At 34.5% G+C, this 17,842-nt stretch overlaps 1 protein-coding gene across 2 annotated transcripts in view; it reads left to right on the top strand.

The window, feature by feature from the left end:
* Positions 1-17,842, top strand: part of TRPM7 (transient receptor potential cation channel subfamily M member 7) — a 102,240-nt gene that overhangs the window by 39,982 nt on the left and 44,416 nt on the right. For both annotated transcript variants that reach the window (XM_045529156.1, XM_045529165.1), the window contains exons 11-20: positions 69-169; positions 5,358-5,492; positions 7,753-7,806; positions 10,648-10,788; positions 11,072-11,206; positions 11,758-12,038; positions 12,806-13,034; positions 14,297-14,452; positions 14,530-14,673; positions 17,579-17,707. In XM_045529156.1, the coding sequence (XP_045385112.1) occupies positions 69-169; positions 5,358-5,492; positions 7,753-7,806; positions 10,648-10,788; positions 11,072-11,206; positions 11,758-12,038; positions 12,806-13,034; positions 14,297-14,452; positions 14,530-14,673; positions 17,579-17,707 (1,505 nt within the window). The remainder of the gene's footprint in view (positions 1-68; positions 170-5,357; positions 5,493-7,752; positions 7,807-10,647; positions 10,789-11,071; positions 11,207-11,757; positions 12,039-12,805; positions 13,035-14,296; positions 14,453-14,529; positions 14,674-17,578; positions 17,708-17,842) is intronic.

Here is a 17,842-nt window from a genome sequence, read left to right as displayed (position 1 = left end):
CAAAAATGTTTACATTTTAATGAAGATAAATTATTTGAACTTATCAACTATTTTCTTTATTTGATTAGGTACTAATGCATCTGCATTTGACCAGCTTATCCTTACGTTGGCATGGGATAGAGTTGACATTGCCAAAAATCATGTATTTGTTTATGGACAGCAGTGGCTGGTATGTAAATAATCTACATACACAATACAATTAAATTAAACTAATAACAAAGTATTTGCTGGAAATGTGACTTGACATTTTACCTTCCTGCCAATAGTTCAAAATAAGCTTAGCTAAACCTTTCTACAACGTCTAAATCCATTTAGGATTTAATTTTAGCTCTTGGTAAAAACTTGGTAATTTTTTTTTTTTTTTTTTAAGAGACATGGTCTTGATATTTCGCCCAGGCTGGAGTACAGTGGTACAGTCATAGCCCATTGTAATCTCGGACTCCTGGGCTCAAGTGATCCTCCCACTTCACTCTTTTGAGTAGATGGGATCAGTCATGTGCCACCATGCCCAGCTAATTTTTTATTTACTGTAGAGATGGGGTCTACCTGTGTTGTCTAGGCTGGTCTCAAACTTCTGGCCTCAAGCAATCCTTCTGCCTTCGCCTCCCAGAGTGCTCAGATTCCAGGCCGTCTCTGATAGAATGTTGAGCCACCGTGCCCAACCAAAACTGGTTTTTTTATGGGGTATATAGAGTTCTAAAAATCCTAGAATTGAAAGAAGCCTCAGGACTCATGCTCTCTGTATAAGACAACCCATTTTATCGTTCCTTTGGATATTTAAATCTCTCCCTTCTGTAGTCTTCCCTGTCCTACTTAATAGGAACAACTTCTTCCCGGTTGCTAAGATGAGAAACTTTAGTGTCATCCTTTACTTTGCTCTTATATATTGGATTCCTATTCTATCTGTGAATTTTATCAGATCTGTTTTCAAAATACCCAATTTTATCATCCAGGTCTGTCATCATCCTTTTGTGTTATTTCAGTAGCATCTTTTTAGATTTCCCTAGTCTCAGTCTTCCTCTCCTTTTACATACAGAAAATGGATCACATTCCATTTCCCCAGAGCATAATCCAAAGCTGTATGATGGCCTACATGGTTTTACATTATCTGCCCCATTACTTCCTCTCTTACTTTACATTCACCACTACTCCCTTTATTCTCTTATCTAGCTTTGTTGGCCTTCTTGTTGTTCTTTGAACATATTAAGCATGCTCCTATCCTATCTCTTGGCTTTGTACTTGCTGTTCTTTCTGTCTGGAACATTCTTTACTAGATATCCACCTGAGCTTAATTCCACATATCTTTTGTCTAACCAAATGTCTGTTTTCTCTGTCCACCCTATTTTCTTTTTAATTATTATGAATACATAATAGTTGTATGTTTTTATAGGGTACATGTGATTTGATGCAGGTGTACAATGTGAATTTATCAAATCAGGGTAATTGTTTTATCCATCACTTCAGGCATTTAATGTTTTTTTTTTTTTTGAAACAGAGTCTTGCTCTGTTGCCTAGGCTAGAGTGCCATACTATCAGCCTAGCTCATAGCAACCTCAAACTCCTGGGCTAAAGCGATCCTACTGCCTCAGCCTCCCGAGTAGCTGGGACTACAGGTGTGCACCATCACAACTCGGCTTATTTTTCCTATTTTTTAGTTGTCTGGCTAATTTCTATTTTTAGTAGAGATGGGGTCTCGCTCTTGCTGAGGCTGATCTTGAATTCCTGACCTCAAGCAGTCCTCCAGCCTCTGCCTCCCAGAGTGCTAGGATTATAGGCATGAGCCACCGCGCCCAGCCTAACATTTCTTTGTGTTAGGAATTTTCCAGTGTCACTCTCAATTATAGTTACTTTGTTGTGCTATCAAATATTGTTCATTTTATCTAACTATATTTTTGCACCTATTAACCATCCCCGTTTTATCCACGCTCCTTCCCAGCCTCTGGTAACTGTCATTCTACTGTCTGTCTCCATGAGATTAATTGTTTTAATGTTATAAAAATATTATTTAAATTTAATATTTAGTTCCCACATAGGAGTGAGAGCATGTGAGGTTTGTCTTTCTATGCTTGTTTTATTTCACTTAACATAATGTTCTCCAGTTCCATCCATGTAGTTGTAAATGGCAGGTTTTCATTCTTTTGTGGCTATATAGTATTCCATTGTGTATATGTACCACAATATCCATTCACCCATTGATGGACACTTAGGTTGATTCCATATCTTAGTTATTGTGAATGTCTACCCTATTTTAATAGCATCCCCCTCTGCCAGCATTTCCTGTGTTCTTTTCTGCCATTTTTTTTTCCTCTAGCATTTATCACCATTTGACAAACCATATCATTTAGCTATTTATTTATTTATTATTTATCTTTCTTTTCCTAGAAAGTAAACTTTGTCAGGGCACGAATATTTTTCAGTTTTGTCTACTGCTGTATTCATAGCCTAGTACACAGTAAACACTTGATAAAATTTTGTTACATGTCTGAATCAGTAGGAGGCTGAGGAAATTAGATGTTCATCTATACCTTGAAATATCACTGCCCTTTACAGAGGATGAGCTAGATCTTTTTTATCCACATAGTAAATGTAAACAGCAAATTGCAGAAAAAATATGCATAGTATGATCTTAACTGTGGCAAATTCTCTTTATAAATGTATAAACATTCATGAATCTCTATGGTAATTAGTACCTTTCCAGAACTGTAGACATGGAGAAATGAGGGCCAGAAGAGAGAAATTTTTATTTTATACCATTTTGTTTCATTTGATTTCTTTTTAAAAGAAAATGTTTTTTTTTTAAATCATAGGAATGTATTTCCTATATAATAATACAAAAATTTATTTGGTCACTTTCTGTCTTGCAGGACTACAGAGAAAGATATTAATGTTAATCATCTGTGGTAAAACTCAAAAATGTAAACCAGCCTTTTATTTCCTTGAATAATTTCCTTGGTATTTTGGTCTCTTCAGATGTAAAGGCTTGGATGAAGCCTTTATCTTCTGTGTATATGTGGTTTATCTCATGGGTTTGTTCTGCAGTGTTATCTATTTGATTTTATGCTTCTTGCTGAACTTAGAGTTTGCAGGACAATTGTTTTCCTTTTTTTCCTCTTGATTGCCAGGAGTTCAGTATGCATCAGGTGATTGAGGAAAAATTTTTTTAACAGCATCTTTTTTTAGTCAGGTTTTACTGTTTTTCTAGAGTAGTGGTTATAAACCCAGTCAGGATGTTCTTTTTTTAAAAAATAAGAATTTTGTTATGTTCTTTTTTATTATACTAAAATGAAATTTCATAAATACTACATAAATTTTTTGAAAAACCAATATAATGCCCTAATTGTAATAAAATAGAAAAGTGATTATATTAAAGATAAATGTTTCAGTATGCAGATGTTCAAGAATGGCAACATGTAAAAGACAGAATAAGTGAGTTACTTACACTTATTACACATAGAATCAGTGTAAATGCTACAGTTATTTGTGTGAACTAATATAAGTATGTTGTTCGTAACTTAAATACCATGGGGAACAGATGAAAGAGCAGAGAGAGGACCCAAGTGGGCACTAGAATAATGTTAGAATGAGTAATAACAAACCAAAATCATTTATGTTATTAGAGAAAGAAGGAAATAATATTAAGTAAAATAGGAATAACATGCCATGATAAATTATAGGCTATTAATGTAGAGAAAATCAAGAAGTATTATGTTCTTGTAAAGTAGACCCTGTTTTTAAGTATAATGTCAAAATATTTTCCTTGTTATGACAGAGCTGAGTAATGAAAAATGTCACAGAAAACATACCTTCCATCTTGAAATTCCATCATGTATAAGGCATACATTTCATCAGTATATGCTTAAAATATCATGAAGACCATATCCTTGGTAGGTGATGGAAATTGAGGATAGATTGGAGAAAGAAATGGTAATACAAGCCGCTGTAGAGAAGTTGTATAGTTGTGTGGTAAACCTCTGAAGACAGAATCAAAATGAGAATGAAAAATAACAGGTAAAAAACCAATGGTTTTGGTATTGATTTTTGCCAGAAAGATTTTTTTAGTCATGTTATACCCAAGTATTAAAAATATACAGAAGCAATAATAGGAGATATTAAAACAACCTTTATTAATGATACTCAATAAAATCTCTACATTTCATGTGTATCTACTAATTTACCAGGATTTGATTAGGAAGTCTGTTGAAAGTATAAAATAGGCTCTAAAAATTTATAAGGGACAGCTACAAATGCTCAATGATACAAATGTGTTACATTAAACTCAAATGACACAGGTTGTATTGCTGTCAAGTGATTTTTCCCTAATAGTGAATAATTTCTGTTAAAAAACTTTTTTTAACTTAAAAAAATTTTTTTTTGTAGAGACAGGGTCTTGCTATGTTGCCCAGGCTGGTCTCAAACTCTTAGGCTCTTGTGATCCTCCTGCCTGAGTCTCCCAGAATGCTGGGATTACAGGTGTGAGCCACCATACTCTGCCTAATTTCTGTTAAATTTCTAAAGAAAACTGGCCGGGCATGGTGGCTCATACCTGTAATCCTAGCACTCTGGGAGGCAGAAGCTGGAGGACTGCTTGAGGTCAGGAGTTCAAGACCAGCCTCGGTAAGAGCAAGACCCCATCTCTACTAAAAATAGAAAAAATCTAGCTGGGTGTGGTGGCACGCCCCTGTAGTCCCAGCTACTCAGGAGGCTGAGGCCACAGAGCAAGACACTCTAAAAAAAACAGAAAAAAAAAATTCTAAAGAAACCTAAGTACAATCTTGCCTGACTTACAAGGTAGTTGTATTTTTGGAAAATTCACTGTAGAACAAAAATCATTACAGAATACTTTCTGTTCATTTGTAAAGCAGAGTTACTGGTTTGTCACTCATGGGCATCTAGTAGGATAATAGAAAGTTATGTGGGATGTGGGGTAGTTCCTTTTTGAGTGGGATTGTCCAGCATATTGCATGATTTCTGGTATCTGTTAAATGTTAGTAATGGCACCCAATTTTTGAAATGATCCCTCCTAAAAATACCTTCCCTAAACATTGAGAACTATTGCTTTAAGATATTCTTTCTCCAAATTTAATTGATGTTTGATTCTTTGTTTTTTCTTCTCCATGTAACAATTTTCCTCCTACAGAAATAGTGTTTATGGAATATTCTTTGGGGAATGCTGTTCTGGAGAGGTCTTTTTATGTATTCCCTAATACCTTAAGTCCTACCTTTTACTCTGTTGCATCTTTCTAATTTTTCCTAAAACTGTTCAGGAACAAGTAGGTATAAATCCTAAGGACTTACATTTAGAAGTGTTTGTATAATTAAAATGTGTGAAATGTATTTATTACTTTTGACACTCTTAGGTTGGGTCCTTGGAACAAGCTATGCTTGATGCTCTTGTAATGGATAGAGTTGCCTTTGTAAAACTTCTTATTGAAAATGGAGTAAGCATGCATAAATTCCTTACCATTCCAAGACTGGAAGAACTTTACAACACTGTAAGTGTATGTTAAAATTCTTTGTTGACTAAATTTTATCATCCTTGGGAAATGTTATTTTACCTGAACATATCCGTTACTATTGATAAAATCTTTGATGTCTTGCTTGGTTATATGGAAAAATTGTAGCCAATCTTACTATGGATTGATTGGGTGACAGTGTGAAATCCTTTCCCTGTTTTTGGAGCCCTTCCCTGTCACCATAGTCACATAGAACCATAAAGTCTATGTCTCTTTCCTATCTCCCTTGCCCTCTCCTCGCTCTTTTTTTTAACACTGTAGGATCAACTTATTAATTATAGAGTAATTATGTTTCTTTTGACTCCTTTGTCTAATGGAGGAATTATACATTGCCTTTTCCTCCTCTTTGTTTATTATATTCGTGGCTTTGACCACGTGGTATACCCCTTTTAGCTTACATACTGTTTTTCATTTTTCTTGTAAAGAACTGCTGAAAACTTCTTATTCCTGTCACAAAATCTCTTTTCATTTCACTTCAAATTTCATGTCACTAGATTGCAGAGATAAAATACCACCCTTCTTAGTGTTTTTATGTGTTACCAATATGAATTTAATTGAGCTATACTTTGAGGAACACTATGACCAAACCAAATCCTAGTTTTCTATGACTTCTCTGCGAAGCTGTGTCCATTCATTAATTTCTGCTTACCTCCTTTTTATTCCTGATGTTTTTGTACTACCTAATCATTCCTACTTCAGTAATCTAATCTCCTTTTCCATAGTTTTTTTCTCAAATCAGTTTTTTAAACTAATTATTTTTGTAATGACATATTTTACTATGTCTTTCTCCAGTTCAGAATCCTTTGATGGCTTTCCAATGTGTATCTAATAGTACCCAAACCCTTGGCTTGATTTTCAAAGATCTTCACATATTGCCCCAGCTATCTCTCTCAGTTGGCCTTTTTATCCAACCCCCGCCCCCTTGCAATACTGAGTGTTTCAACTATAATGTCTATCTACTACTAAAAATGTAAATCTTTTTTAAAGAGCATTTGCTGTTTACACAATGCTGGTGTGATTTGCTTCCAGCTGTTCTTCATTTATTGAAATTTTATTCATTGTTTAAAACTTAGCCCAAATGCCATGCCACTGCTTCCATGAAGCCTGGTGGCATAGGTAAGTACAATTATATTTTCCTTTGTGGACTGTAAGTTTCTTTTGGCTAGGTATTATATCTTATTTTCCCCCATTTTTTCTTTTAATAGTGTCTAGCACAGTTACATTGAACTTTGTTGGCATTCTGTCTTTAGTGAACAGACGTAAAAATTAAAAAGATTAAAAGTACTAAAGTAAGGTTTATCCCTGAAATATGAAGCAAATATAAAACAGTAAAAATAAAAATTGACCCATTAGCAAGGCAAGTGATTTTTTTAATTGTATAACTCAAAGTTGTTAAGATAATACTGTAGTACCTTTAACATCAATTATTGAAAAAGTTTTAAATAGTGTAACAGCTTATAACATGATGGAACAAAAACTTATGTACTCTGAAATTATTTATCTTTTTGACAGTAAATGTGACAATCATTTTCTTTGTTGTTCCCCTTTATGAACAGAACCTAAAAAAATAACTCCAAGACAATATAATTTGTATACAAAGGTTCATAAAAGTCCTATAAGTCTGTGGTCCCCAACCTCCCAGCCACAGACCAGCACTGGTCTGTGGCCTGTTAGGAACCAGGCTGCACAGCAGGAGATGAGCGGCAGGGGAGCCAGGGAAGCTTCATCTGTATTTATAGCCACTCCCCATTGCTCGCATCACTGCATAAGCTCTGCCTCCTGTCGGATCAGCAGTGACCACAGATTCTCATAGGAGCTGGAACCCTACTGTAAACTGCATGTGCGAGGTATCTAGGTTGTGTGCTTCTTATGAAAATTTAATGCCTGATGATCTGAGGTAGAGCTGAGGCCGTGATGCTAGCTCTGGGGAGTGGCTGCAAATACAGATTATCATTAGCAGAGAGGTTTGACTGTACAATAAATGTAATATGCTTGAATCATCCCAAAACCAACCCCCGAGTCTGTCCATGGAAAAATTGTCTCCCATGAAACTGGTCCCTGATGCCAAAAAGGTTGGGGACTGCTGCTGTAAGTTAAAAAGGGAAATTGTCTAAGTTATGCTATGTTATTTATTTATTTATTTATTTATTTATTTATTTATTTATTTATTTATTTATTTAATGCTCAGTTAGTGTAGAAGAAAAATAAAAGTTTGCTCTACTTTTTTTCTCCCCTAAAGAAACAAGGTCCAACTAATCCAATGCTATTTCATCTTGTTCGAGATGTCAAACAGGTAAGAGATTATTTTTGTTTTTGTAAAAGGGCATTTTTAAGAAGTCATTTCTACTTCATCTGTTTTAAAAAAACATATAAATACATTTTAAAAACAGCAATTAAATGGCAGTTTTTAGAACAAGATAAAATAAGGGCTAAATATGTGGTAAGAGAAGTAAAGAGCATAATGTGTCAGAAATCAAGAAAAAGGAAAGGTTATGAAATTAAGGCCAAGTTTCCTGAGCTTCTAGTCATCCAAGATAGAATGTAATGCGTTTTATAAAGCTCACTATTCCATAAAGGGAAGATCATTGATAGAATGTGTTTTTATTCTCTGTGTTCTGCAGAAATTTGTTCCATTGTAAAAGATGTTGAATAAGGAAATTGAGGGAAACACTGGGTGGTGATCTTAATGGCAGACTTTGCCAGTAAAAATGGTAAAGTGCTCTCTTTACCTCCACTTTTTTTTTTTTTTTTTTTTTTTGAGGCAGAGTCTCACTCTGTCTCCTGCGCTAGAGTGCTGTGGTGTCAGCCAGCCTAGCTCACAGTAACTTCAAACTCCTGGATTCAAGTGATCCTCCTGCCTCAGCCTCTGGAATAGTTGGGAGTAGCTCTTGCCACCACGCTGGACTAATTTTTTTCTATTTTTTTTTTTTTTTTCATTTTTATTTTTTTAGTAGACACTGGGTCTCCCTCCTACTCAGGCTGGTTTCAAACTCCTGAGTTCAAGTGATCCTCCTGCCTCAGCCTCCCAGAGTGCTAGTATTACAGGCATGAGCCACCGCACTTGGCCTGCCTCTCGCCTTTTAAAAATATCTAGCACTGGTAGTGACACTGTCATATGGTGTGAAGCTATTCTTTGGTGACTAAATCGATGCACTGTTGCTCCTATTCTCTCCTATTGGGTTTCTTTGGGAATTAATAGTTTTAAACATTTATCAACACTTTTATAGCCATTTAAATTATTGGTATCGGATAGTTTTATTTTCCTTGATGTAATGGTACCTGTATTTGATTGATTACAATATTTTCTAAGTATCAACTTAAAATGCTTTCTGTTTAGAATTCTTTGTTTGAACTTGCTACTAAATGTGAGTGCACTATTAAAAATTAAAACAGACAGGTCATTTTCTGTTTTCTTTCTTTTTGTTTTGTAAGTTCCCCAAGAACTGGAATCTTTTCATTTTCTGCATTTGTATTTTGTTATTTAATACTAAACTAGAAACCTTGAGTAATCGGGGAGACTTCTTGACAAGAAGTTTCTAAGATGCATTTGCATTAATTATGGTTTACTTATATGGGTCAGCAGAAAGAATTATGATGGTTAATTCTGGAAACAAATATGAGGGTTTGTATATATTGACTTTGTTACATTGGTGGCTATAATAATAAGCCCAGTTTTTTCATTTCCATAAGTGATAAATCCTGAAATATAGGCAGTAATTGAATATTTTCTGATTCATATTAACTTGAGTTTTGTAAGAGTTCTCAATGTAGTTTGAGAAATAGGTCACTATGACATTTTAGATAATTCACATTGTTTTCCTTAATTTAAATATTTCTCATTCAAATAGGCTTCTATTAGAATGGCATTTGTTAGGCTTTTAAAAAAAATATCAGAGAATGTCATAGATGACTTTCTCAATCATAAATCATATTTTGAGGTTGCTTGAGTTAAAATGAAAACCTTTTAAGATGGAAATATATATTTTGATTAATTTTCAAGCTAGAGATTCAAAGACTAGCTGTGTAGAAATTAGAAATTTTGCAGATGAAACATATTAAAAATATAAATATGTAAGACAATACTAAGTTCATGAAATTATAATCAGGAAAATGGAAAGAATGGTGATGGTAGGACAGAATTAGTTGATAATATAAATCATGTGGTGATTAACCCCTTTAAGATTATTTAATAAAATTAACCAGTTCTTAAATTCTACAACAGGCAGTCTTTCAAAACTCACAAATGGCTTATGTTGCAAAAGTTCATTTGCAAATTTTTGCCCTTGGAAAATGAAGTCTTAAGTTTTAAACCTGAAGTCCCCAAGAACTGAGCCACCCAGCAGGAGGCGAGCGAAGCCCTACCAGCACCCACAGCCACGCCCCATTGCTTGCATCACCACCCAAGCCCTGCCCCCCATCAGATCAATAGTGGCATCAGACCTTCATAGGGAACCCCACTGCAAACTGCACCTGAGGGATCCAGGTTGCATGCTCCCCGTGAGAATCCAACACCTGATGATCTCAGGTAGAGCCAAGGTGGCAGTGCTTCCTCTCCCCTGCCCTGCTTCGAAAAACTGTCTTCCACGAAACCTGTCCCTGGTGTCAAAAAGATTGAGGACTGCTCCTTTAAGCAATGTTACAAGTGGTAGTTAAGTCCTAGAGAAGACTATAAAAACTTGTGTAATCTATAATATAGCCAGCACAATTTTGGTTAAAAAATATTTATATGTGTTTATGTGCCAATCTGGAAAAATAATTAACAGTGATGGCATTATTTTGTAGGAAAATGTATTTTGTGATATGTACAATAAAAATGAAATAGTTGGCTTTTTAGCAGTTCTGTTGCCTCTAGGTGTGAAGTATTAGGGCAGTGGAGAGATCAAATTATCTTCCTGCTTTAGACTGTACTCCTGTCCCAAGCCACACCTTTGAGGCCTCAAAAATTTAAGAATCCCCTCTTCTTACAAAAGGAAATGGAGAAACAAGTGAATCCCTTCTCCTGTAAAGATAGCTGCTGCAACCCTCATTTATAACAAACATTTGTCATTTTGGATAGTAGGCTTATTCCTAGGCATGGCATGACAATATTGAGAAATACTGTCCTATCTATTTAAAACTAATGTTTTGTTTCCAGGGAAATCTTCCTCCAGGATATAAGATCACTCTAATTGATATAGGACTTGTTATTGAATATCTCATGGGAGGAACCTACAGATGCACCTACACTAGGAAACGTTTTCGATTAATATATAATAGTCTTGGTGGAAATAATCGGGTATGTAAAACTTGGGGGGAAGTCTATATATGTGCTTTTAAGTTAACTCATGCACTTTAAACATTAAGAATTAGTTACATAGAAGGGTGAAAGTAACATTGTCTTAAAATATGAGATTTTCAACTAAGAGTAATTAGAAATATTTTGTAATTGAAATTGTAAACCAGTCATGCTTTGTGTGCATACACAAACACACTTGTATACATATGTAAATTGATTTTTGAATATTTATAAAATGTCAGCATATTTAAATGTGTAAAAGCTAATAGGATCTCATTTTCAGAGATCTGGACGAAATACCTCCAGCAGCACTCCTCAGTTGCGAAAGAGTCATGAATCTTTTGGCAATAGGGCAGATAAAAAGGAAAAAATGAGACATAATCATTTCATTAAAACAGCACAGCCCTACCGACCAAAGGTATATTTATTTAAATATTATCCTTTCTGGATTTTTATTTTGTTCTTTCTAATTAGTGTTACTAAACAAAAAGTACTTGTTTTAGTAAGAATTATTTTTTGTTTTTGTATATATTATATCTTGAACTCTTCATTTTCCTATATACAGAAACATTCATTTACATTAATGATTCTATTAAGTTTTTCATACTTAGCTATGATAACTGAATTTATAAAATGTTTTGATAAGTGTTTAACTGACTCCTTTTATTCCATCTTTACTTAAGAACATGCATGACAAACTTTTACTTTATTAAAATTGCATTCTATCAGATAATTAGTTGAAATATTAATATTTAGGCCCTTTAATACTGGAAAATTAACAGTTTTGTTGATATGGCATTTTTATAAAATGAATTACAAGTGTATGTTTACATGTTTATACTGTTATGTGCAGTTATAAAAAGTTGAAGAATAGTGTAAAGGATATTTTATAAAAATTTTTACTAACATGAATGTCATACGGCCTTACTGTATATAATGAGCCTTATTGACATTTATTTTCCCTTGAAGATTGATACAGCTATGGAAGAAGGAAAGAAGAAGAGAACCAAAGATGAAATTGTAGATATTGATGATCCAGAAACCAAGCGCTTTCCTTATCCACTTAATGAACTGTTAATTTGGGCTTGCCTTATGAAGAGGCAGGTCATGGCCCGTTTTTTATGGCAGCATGGTGAAGAATCAATGGCTAAAGCATTAGTTGCCTGTAAAATCTATCGTTCAATGGCATATGAAGCAAAGCAGAGTGACCTGGTAGATGATACTTCAGAAGAACTGAAGCAATATTCCAAGTAAGTGATATTTTATCATTTGAAAACATTTTAAAAATGTAAAATTGTGTTTGAATAGGTGCTATAGTTCCATGCCCTTAATGGGGGTATAGATGTATAATTTTATTGGTACACAGTTAAGAAAAAATTATTTTTAAAATATATTATGTATTTTTAAGAATTCAGAATGAAACTTTTCTGCCTATGTATGTGAAAGAGGTTATTATATTTGCAATTCAAGAGTTAAGTATTTCAGCGAGAAAGAAGTGCCAGAAATCACCTTAATAATTACACAGAGTAGCAGTTAGATGAGGAAAAATTTCATTTGCTAATGAAATTTTTGGAGTCCTGTGATTACTTAGTGGAAATTCAAGATTCAGGTGTTTCTCATGATTAGGTTAGTCCCTAGTTATATTGTTCTTCTCTACCAGGTAACAACCCTTTCCTATGTTTGAAATACTATATAGAGACTTTTTTGAACAGAGTGTTGAACACTGTCAATTTTGGTTCCCTGTGAGACTTTAGTTGTATTTCTAATTTTATTTCTAGGAGAAAGTGGTCTAGATTCACCTTTTCAGTCTTATGCTTAATGTAACATATTTTAATATTTTATGATTTCCACATGGATTTAGATGTCTGAAAACAGAATTACTATGATTCTAATGCCTCACAATTCTATAAGTTTGAAAATATTAAATACTGGAAAGTATTATAAATGAATTTAAGAACAGTGGTTTAAAACTGCAAGTTGTTAATCTGAATATATTTTGGCTTTTATCTTTTTATAGTGATTTTGGTCAGTTGGCAGTTGAATTACTAGAACAATCCTTCAGACAAGATGAAACCATGGCTATGAAATTGCTCACTTATGAACTGAAAAACTGGAGTAATTCTACCTGCCTTAAGTTAGCAGTTTCTTCAAGACTTAGACCTTTTGTAGCCCACACCTGTACACAAATGTTATTATCTGATATGTGGATGGGAAGGCTAAATATGAGGAAAAATTCCTGGTACAAGGTATATCTTAGAAATAATTTGATATAAAGTGTGTGATTAGATAAAGAGAACAGAGGAATTAGTCTAGAATCTAGATGTCTAGTAAAATGCCTTGATTTGTGAGAGTGATGGGGGAATTGGGCAGGAGGAGAAGGGGTCATTGGCATTACATCCCAAGTGGCATAATTGGGCCCCTTTTTCCTTCTATTCTTTTTTTTTTTTTTTTTTTTTTATAATTTTTTGTTTCTCTTTAGGCAACTTTCAGGCTGAAGACCTTCTATTCTTTACTCTTGAATTTTTTTTCAGGTGTGTGTAATGATTGTTGCCCTCTCTGAGCCAGAAGTATGAGGGCAACAAATGGGAAATATTGTAGATTGCAGCCCTGAGCAGCTATGAAAAAAAGTTACTGCTTTATGAAAGGATGATTCCCAAATTTTAAAATTCAAGACCTATCTACTAATTTAATAATCTGTTACTTTTAAGTGACTCGAAGTATATTGGATGAGCCTATCCATATACCCAGTTTATTCTTATGGATAAGTATATCCATATGCCCAGTTTTTATGGTTAAGAATTTGGGTAATATGGCTGGTACTTTCATTGTTGTCATAGTGATAGATATTGCTTTAAACTTCCCTTTTCATTCTCTTATATCTTTTTAAATAAGGTACAGAAATGTAGAAGGCAGAAATCAGGCAAGTAGTTTAACTGTAAGCCATTGTAAGAGATAACAAATACTAATCATGTACTAAAAATAATGGTGAAAGAATAACCAACAGAAACCCTGTTACACAATTATAATTTCTTCATTCTTCAGAATTTTGCAAGTAATGCGTAAAATTTTAGAAATAAACCTTTTTGTTTATAGAGGCACGAGCTGAGTAATCATGTTATGACATGGAACACTTGCAGAGAGATTTAGGATAAAATTAAGCAACAGCACCTTTATAAGGCTTGGATTTTGTTTAAACAAAAATGTATTTTCTGAACAAATTGTAATCTGATTTTGTTTAAAGTACAAGTCTATAATAATTATTGAATCTCTTCTACACCCTTATCATCATAATAGTCAAATATGTTGTTACTTTTTAAAACAATCCAACCTGGGCCTCTTTTAGTACAATATGTACGTAAAAAATGAGTCTTTTATTTTTCCCCTATGCTATTAAGGGTCAAATGGCTAACTAATAATCATAAGTTATTTAAATCTTTTTATTGTTTTTATTATATTCGTGCAGAGCATTAATTTATAATGCAGACTTATATTTTTCTAAAAATTTCAGGTCATACTAAGCATTTTAGTTCCACCTGCGATATTAATGCTAGAATATAAAACCAAGGCTGAAATGTCACATATCCCACAATCTCAAGATGCTCATCAGATGACAATGGAAGATAGCGAAAACAACTTTCAAAACATAACAGAAGAGATCCCCATGGTAAGGAGAAAAAAAATTGAAGTAAATATAAATTTGTTGTGAATAAGTGTACAATAAAAATATATTTTTTATTTTAGGAAGTGTTTAAAGAAGTAAGGATTTTGGACAATAATGAAGGAAAGAATGAAATGGAGATACAAATAAAATCAAAAAAGCTTCCAATCACACGAAAGTTCTATGCCTTTTATCATGCACCAATTGTAAAGTTCTGGTTTAACACGGTATGTTTTTAAATTTGCATGAGCATGATGTTTTTGAAAGACAGGTTTTAGAGGACCTTTGGTCTAGAGTCCATAATTATCTTGATATAACTTAGATCACTGAAAAAGCATTTCACATTTTAAAAGAGCACTAAGTTTCCTTTATTTCATTCAAATTGCCAACATCTAGAATGATAACCACTAACAAATTTTAGTTCTAATTAGAACTAAAAATTTACTTACCAACCATGTGGTAACCAAAAGCCTTTGTGAGTAACGTATGAATCATCCATTAAAAATAATGGTGAAAGATTAAGCAAAAGAACCTGATATGCAATCATTAATATAAATTTCTTCGTGCTTTAGGGTTTTATAGATAAAAGTCTAGAAATAAACTTGTTAGCAGTGTTGTGTTTTTGTTTTTTTAAATTTTTAATTTTTGGGGGACAGTGTCTTGCTCTGTTGCCAGGGCTAGGCCGCAACCTCAAATTCCTGAGCTCAAGTGATCTTCCTATGTCAGCCTCCAGAGCAGAGCAGCTGAGACTACAAATGTGTGCTACCATGGCTGGCTATTTTTTTTTTTTTTAAATCGATTTTGCTATGTTGCTTAGGCTGGTCTTGAGCTCTAGGCCTCAGGTGACCCCCACCCCTGCAAAGTGCTAGGATTGCAGATGTGAACCACCATGCCCAGCAGTTTGCAGTGTTTTTTTTTTTTTTTTTTTTTTTTTGAGACAGAGTCTCGCTTTGTTGCCTGGGCTAGAGTGAGTGCCATGGCGTCAGCCTAGCTCACAGCAACCTCAAACTCCTGGGCTTTAGCGATCCTTCTGCCTCAGCCTCCCAAGTAGCTGGGACTACAGGCATGTGCCACTATGCCTGGCTAATTTTTTCTCTATATATTTTTAGTTGGCCAGATAATTTCTTTCTATTTTTTAGTAAAGACGGGGTCTTGCTCTTGCTCAGGCTGGTCTCGAACTCCTGACCTCAAGTGATCCACCCACCTCGGCCTCCCAGAGTGCTAGGATTGCAGGTGTGAGCTACCGCGCCCGGCCCTGCCGTGTTAATTAAAGATGATAACGAGTAATCCAGATCCTTCATATGGTTTTATTTACCTGTGGCTTATTTCTTAATCATATTAAAGTGTATGCTTGATTACCTGCCATATAAGTGGCTTTTCTCTTGCTTTATGGAAAAATGGATTTTACTAGCAGATTAAAGAGCATATGGTCATAGATGGATGGACTCACCTTATTTTCATTGAATGTAGTTATTCATTTGTTGTTTTGGTGGGTTTTGTTGGGGGATGACCTTTAGGAGCTTATAGTTGGCTATCTTGCTGATGTCACCTTTCACCTGAAGAAACACATGAGGCCGGGCGCGGTGGCTCACACCTGTAATCCTAGCACTCTGGGAGGCCAAGGCGGGCGGATCGTTTGAGCTCAGGAGTTCGAGACCAGCCTGAGCAAGAGCGAGACCCCCGTCTCTACTAAAAATAGAAAGAAGTTAGCCAAACAACTAAAATATATACAACAACAAAAAAAAAATTAGCCGGGCATGGTGGTGCATGCCTGTAGTCCCAGCTACTTGGCAGGCTGAGGCAGAAGGATCACTTGAGCCCAGGAGTTTGAGGTTGCTGTGAGCTAGGCTGACGCCATGGCACTCACTCTAGCCCAGGCAACAGAGTGAGACTCTGTCTCAAAAAAAAAAAAAAAAAGAAACACATGAGATTAGCCCCTGCTTTTGACCAGGGGCTGTGTGAATAAGATCTTAGTCCCCTTCCCAGGAAAACCCTTAAGATGTTTTTTGTTTATTTATTTATTGTTATCATTTTCATCAATATTAGGTATGTTTTAATTGCTAAAATATACAAATGGCTTTGTGCTAAGATGCACATTTGAGAAATTTGTTTCTCCAACTATTGCTTTCTCACCCACACACGACCGTTAACCTGAGACTAAATTTATTACATTTCCTTACTTGTCAGTGTGAAAATTTTCTTGTTCCTCCCTGTTTAGATATTGATTATCGCGAATCTCAGTTATCTGTTCTAATCTCCAGATTCTGTCCCTTTTAATGGAAATAGTGTAGGTTTCTTACATTTGCATTAATTTGAACGACTGCTTTAAAACAGCCATCGCAGGTAGCTATAGGAATTTTTCTTTTCTTTCTTTATTGGAGTTTACTTCCTGGCCTGCTGTAGCTCAAATAAAGGATGTGACTTGTTCTAGGACTGGTAGAGGCAAGAAGAGAGATGAGAGGATTGTTAGCCATAATTTTTCAAAGGTCAATGACTGTAGGTTTTACTCCAAAATGAAATGAATCTTCAGGTGTTATTATGCATAGACCTTATCACTTACCTATAACTTTTTTGGTAAAGAGTATCAAAGGTGGGCTGTTACATTACATAGGGCAAAACTTCTTCATATCTGTTTCCATTTCTTGGGATTCAACTTCAGTGACTGGGAGCTAGGAAAATACCAGTTGTCTTTCTTAGGAATACTATTTGGCTGGGAGAGGAAGGAAGCAAGAAGTATGTGATTCTGATGGTGAATGTCTGCAGTAATTTTAATGCATTATGATACTCCAGGTATAGTATATGTTGAACAAATTGTATGGACCATGCTAAGAACATAAATCTGATTATAAAATTTTTTCTATGGGAGGTTTTAAAGGGTTGACAAAGTTCTTTTTTTTTTTTTTTTTTTTTTTTGGACAAAGTTCTAAAACAACACATTTTTACTCTGGGGACTATGACAAATGCAATATTTGCATTGAAGAAGAGACATCTAAACTATTTTAATGATTGAACCTGGGGGATAATTCACAAATGTTCATTTAGTGTCTATTTTTGTGTGTGCTTGAACATGTACATAATAAAAAGTTTTATAACCAATTTTATTTATATAACTTTTATTAATTTTTTTATTAGTTGGCATATTTAGGATTTCTGATGCTTTATACATTTGTGGTTCTTGTACAAATGGAACGGTTACCTTCAGTTCAAGAATGGATTGTTATTGCTTATATTTTTACCTATGCCATTGAGAAAGTCCGTGAGGTATGTCTTTAATTTTTCCTACCGGTAACTTACTGCATACGTGGAAGATTTTTTGTTTTGTTTTGGGTGTGTATGTGGCTGTGTGTGTGTGTTGTTTGTAATTTCAATGAGTGATGACATTATAGAAGTATACAA

The sequence above is a fragment of the Lemur catta genome, chromosome 1, assembly GCF_020740605.2.
Source record: "Lemur catta isolate mLemCat1 chromosome 1, mLemCat1.pri, whole genome shotgun sequence".
In the NCBI taxonomy this organism is placed as follows: domain Eukaryota; kingdom Metazoa; phylum Chordata; class Mammalia; order Primates; family Lemuridae; genus Lemur; species Lemur catta.
Note: the sequence above shows the minus strand (reverse complement) of the source record. Positions and strands in the feature narration are given on the sequence as shown.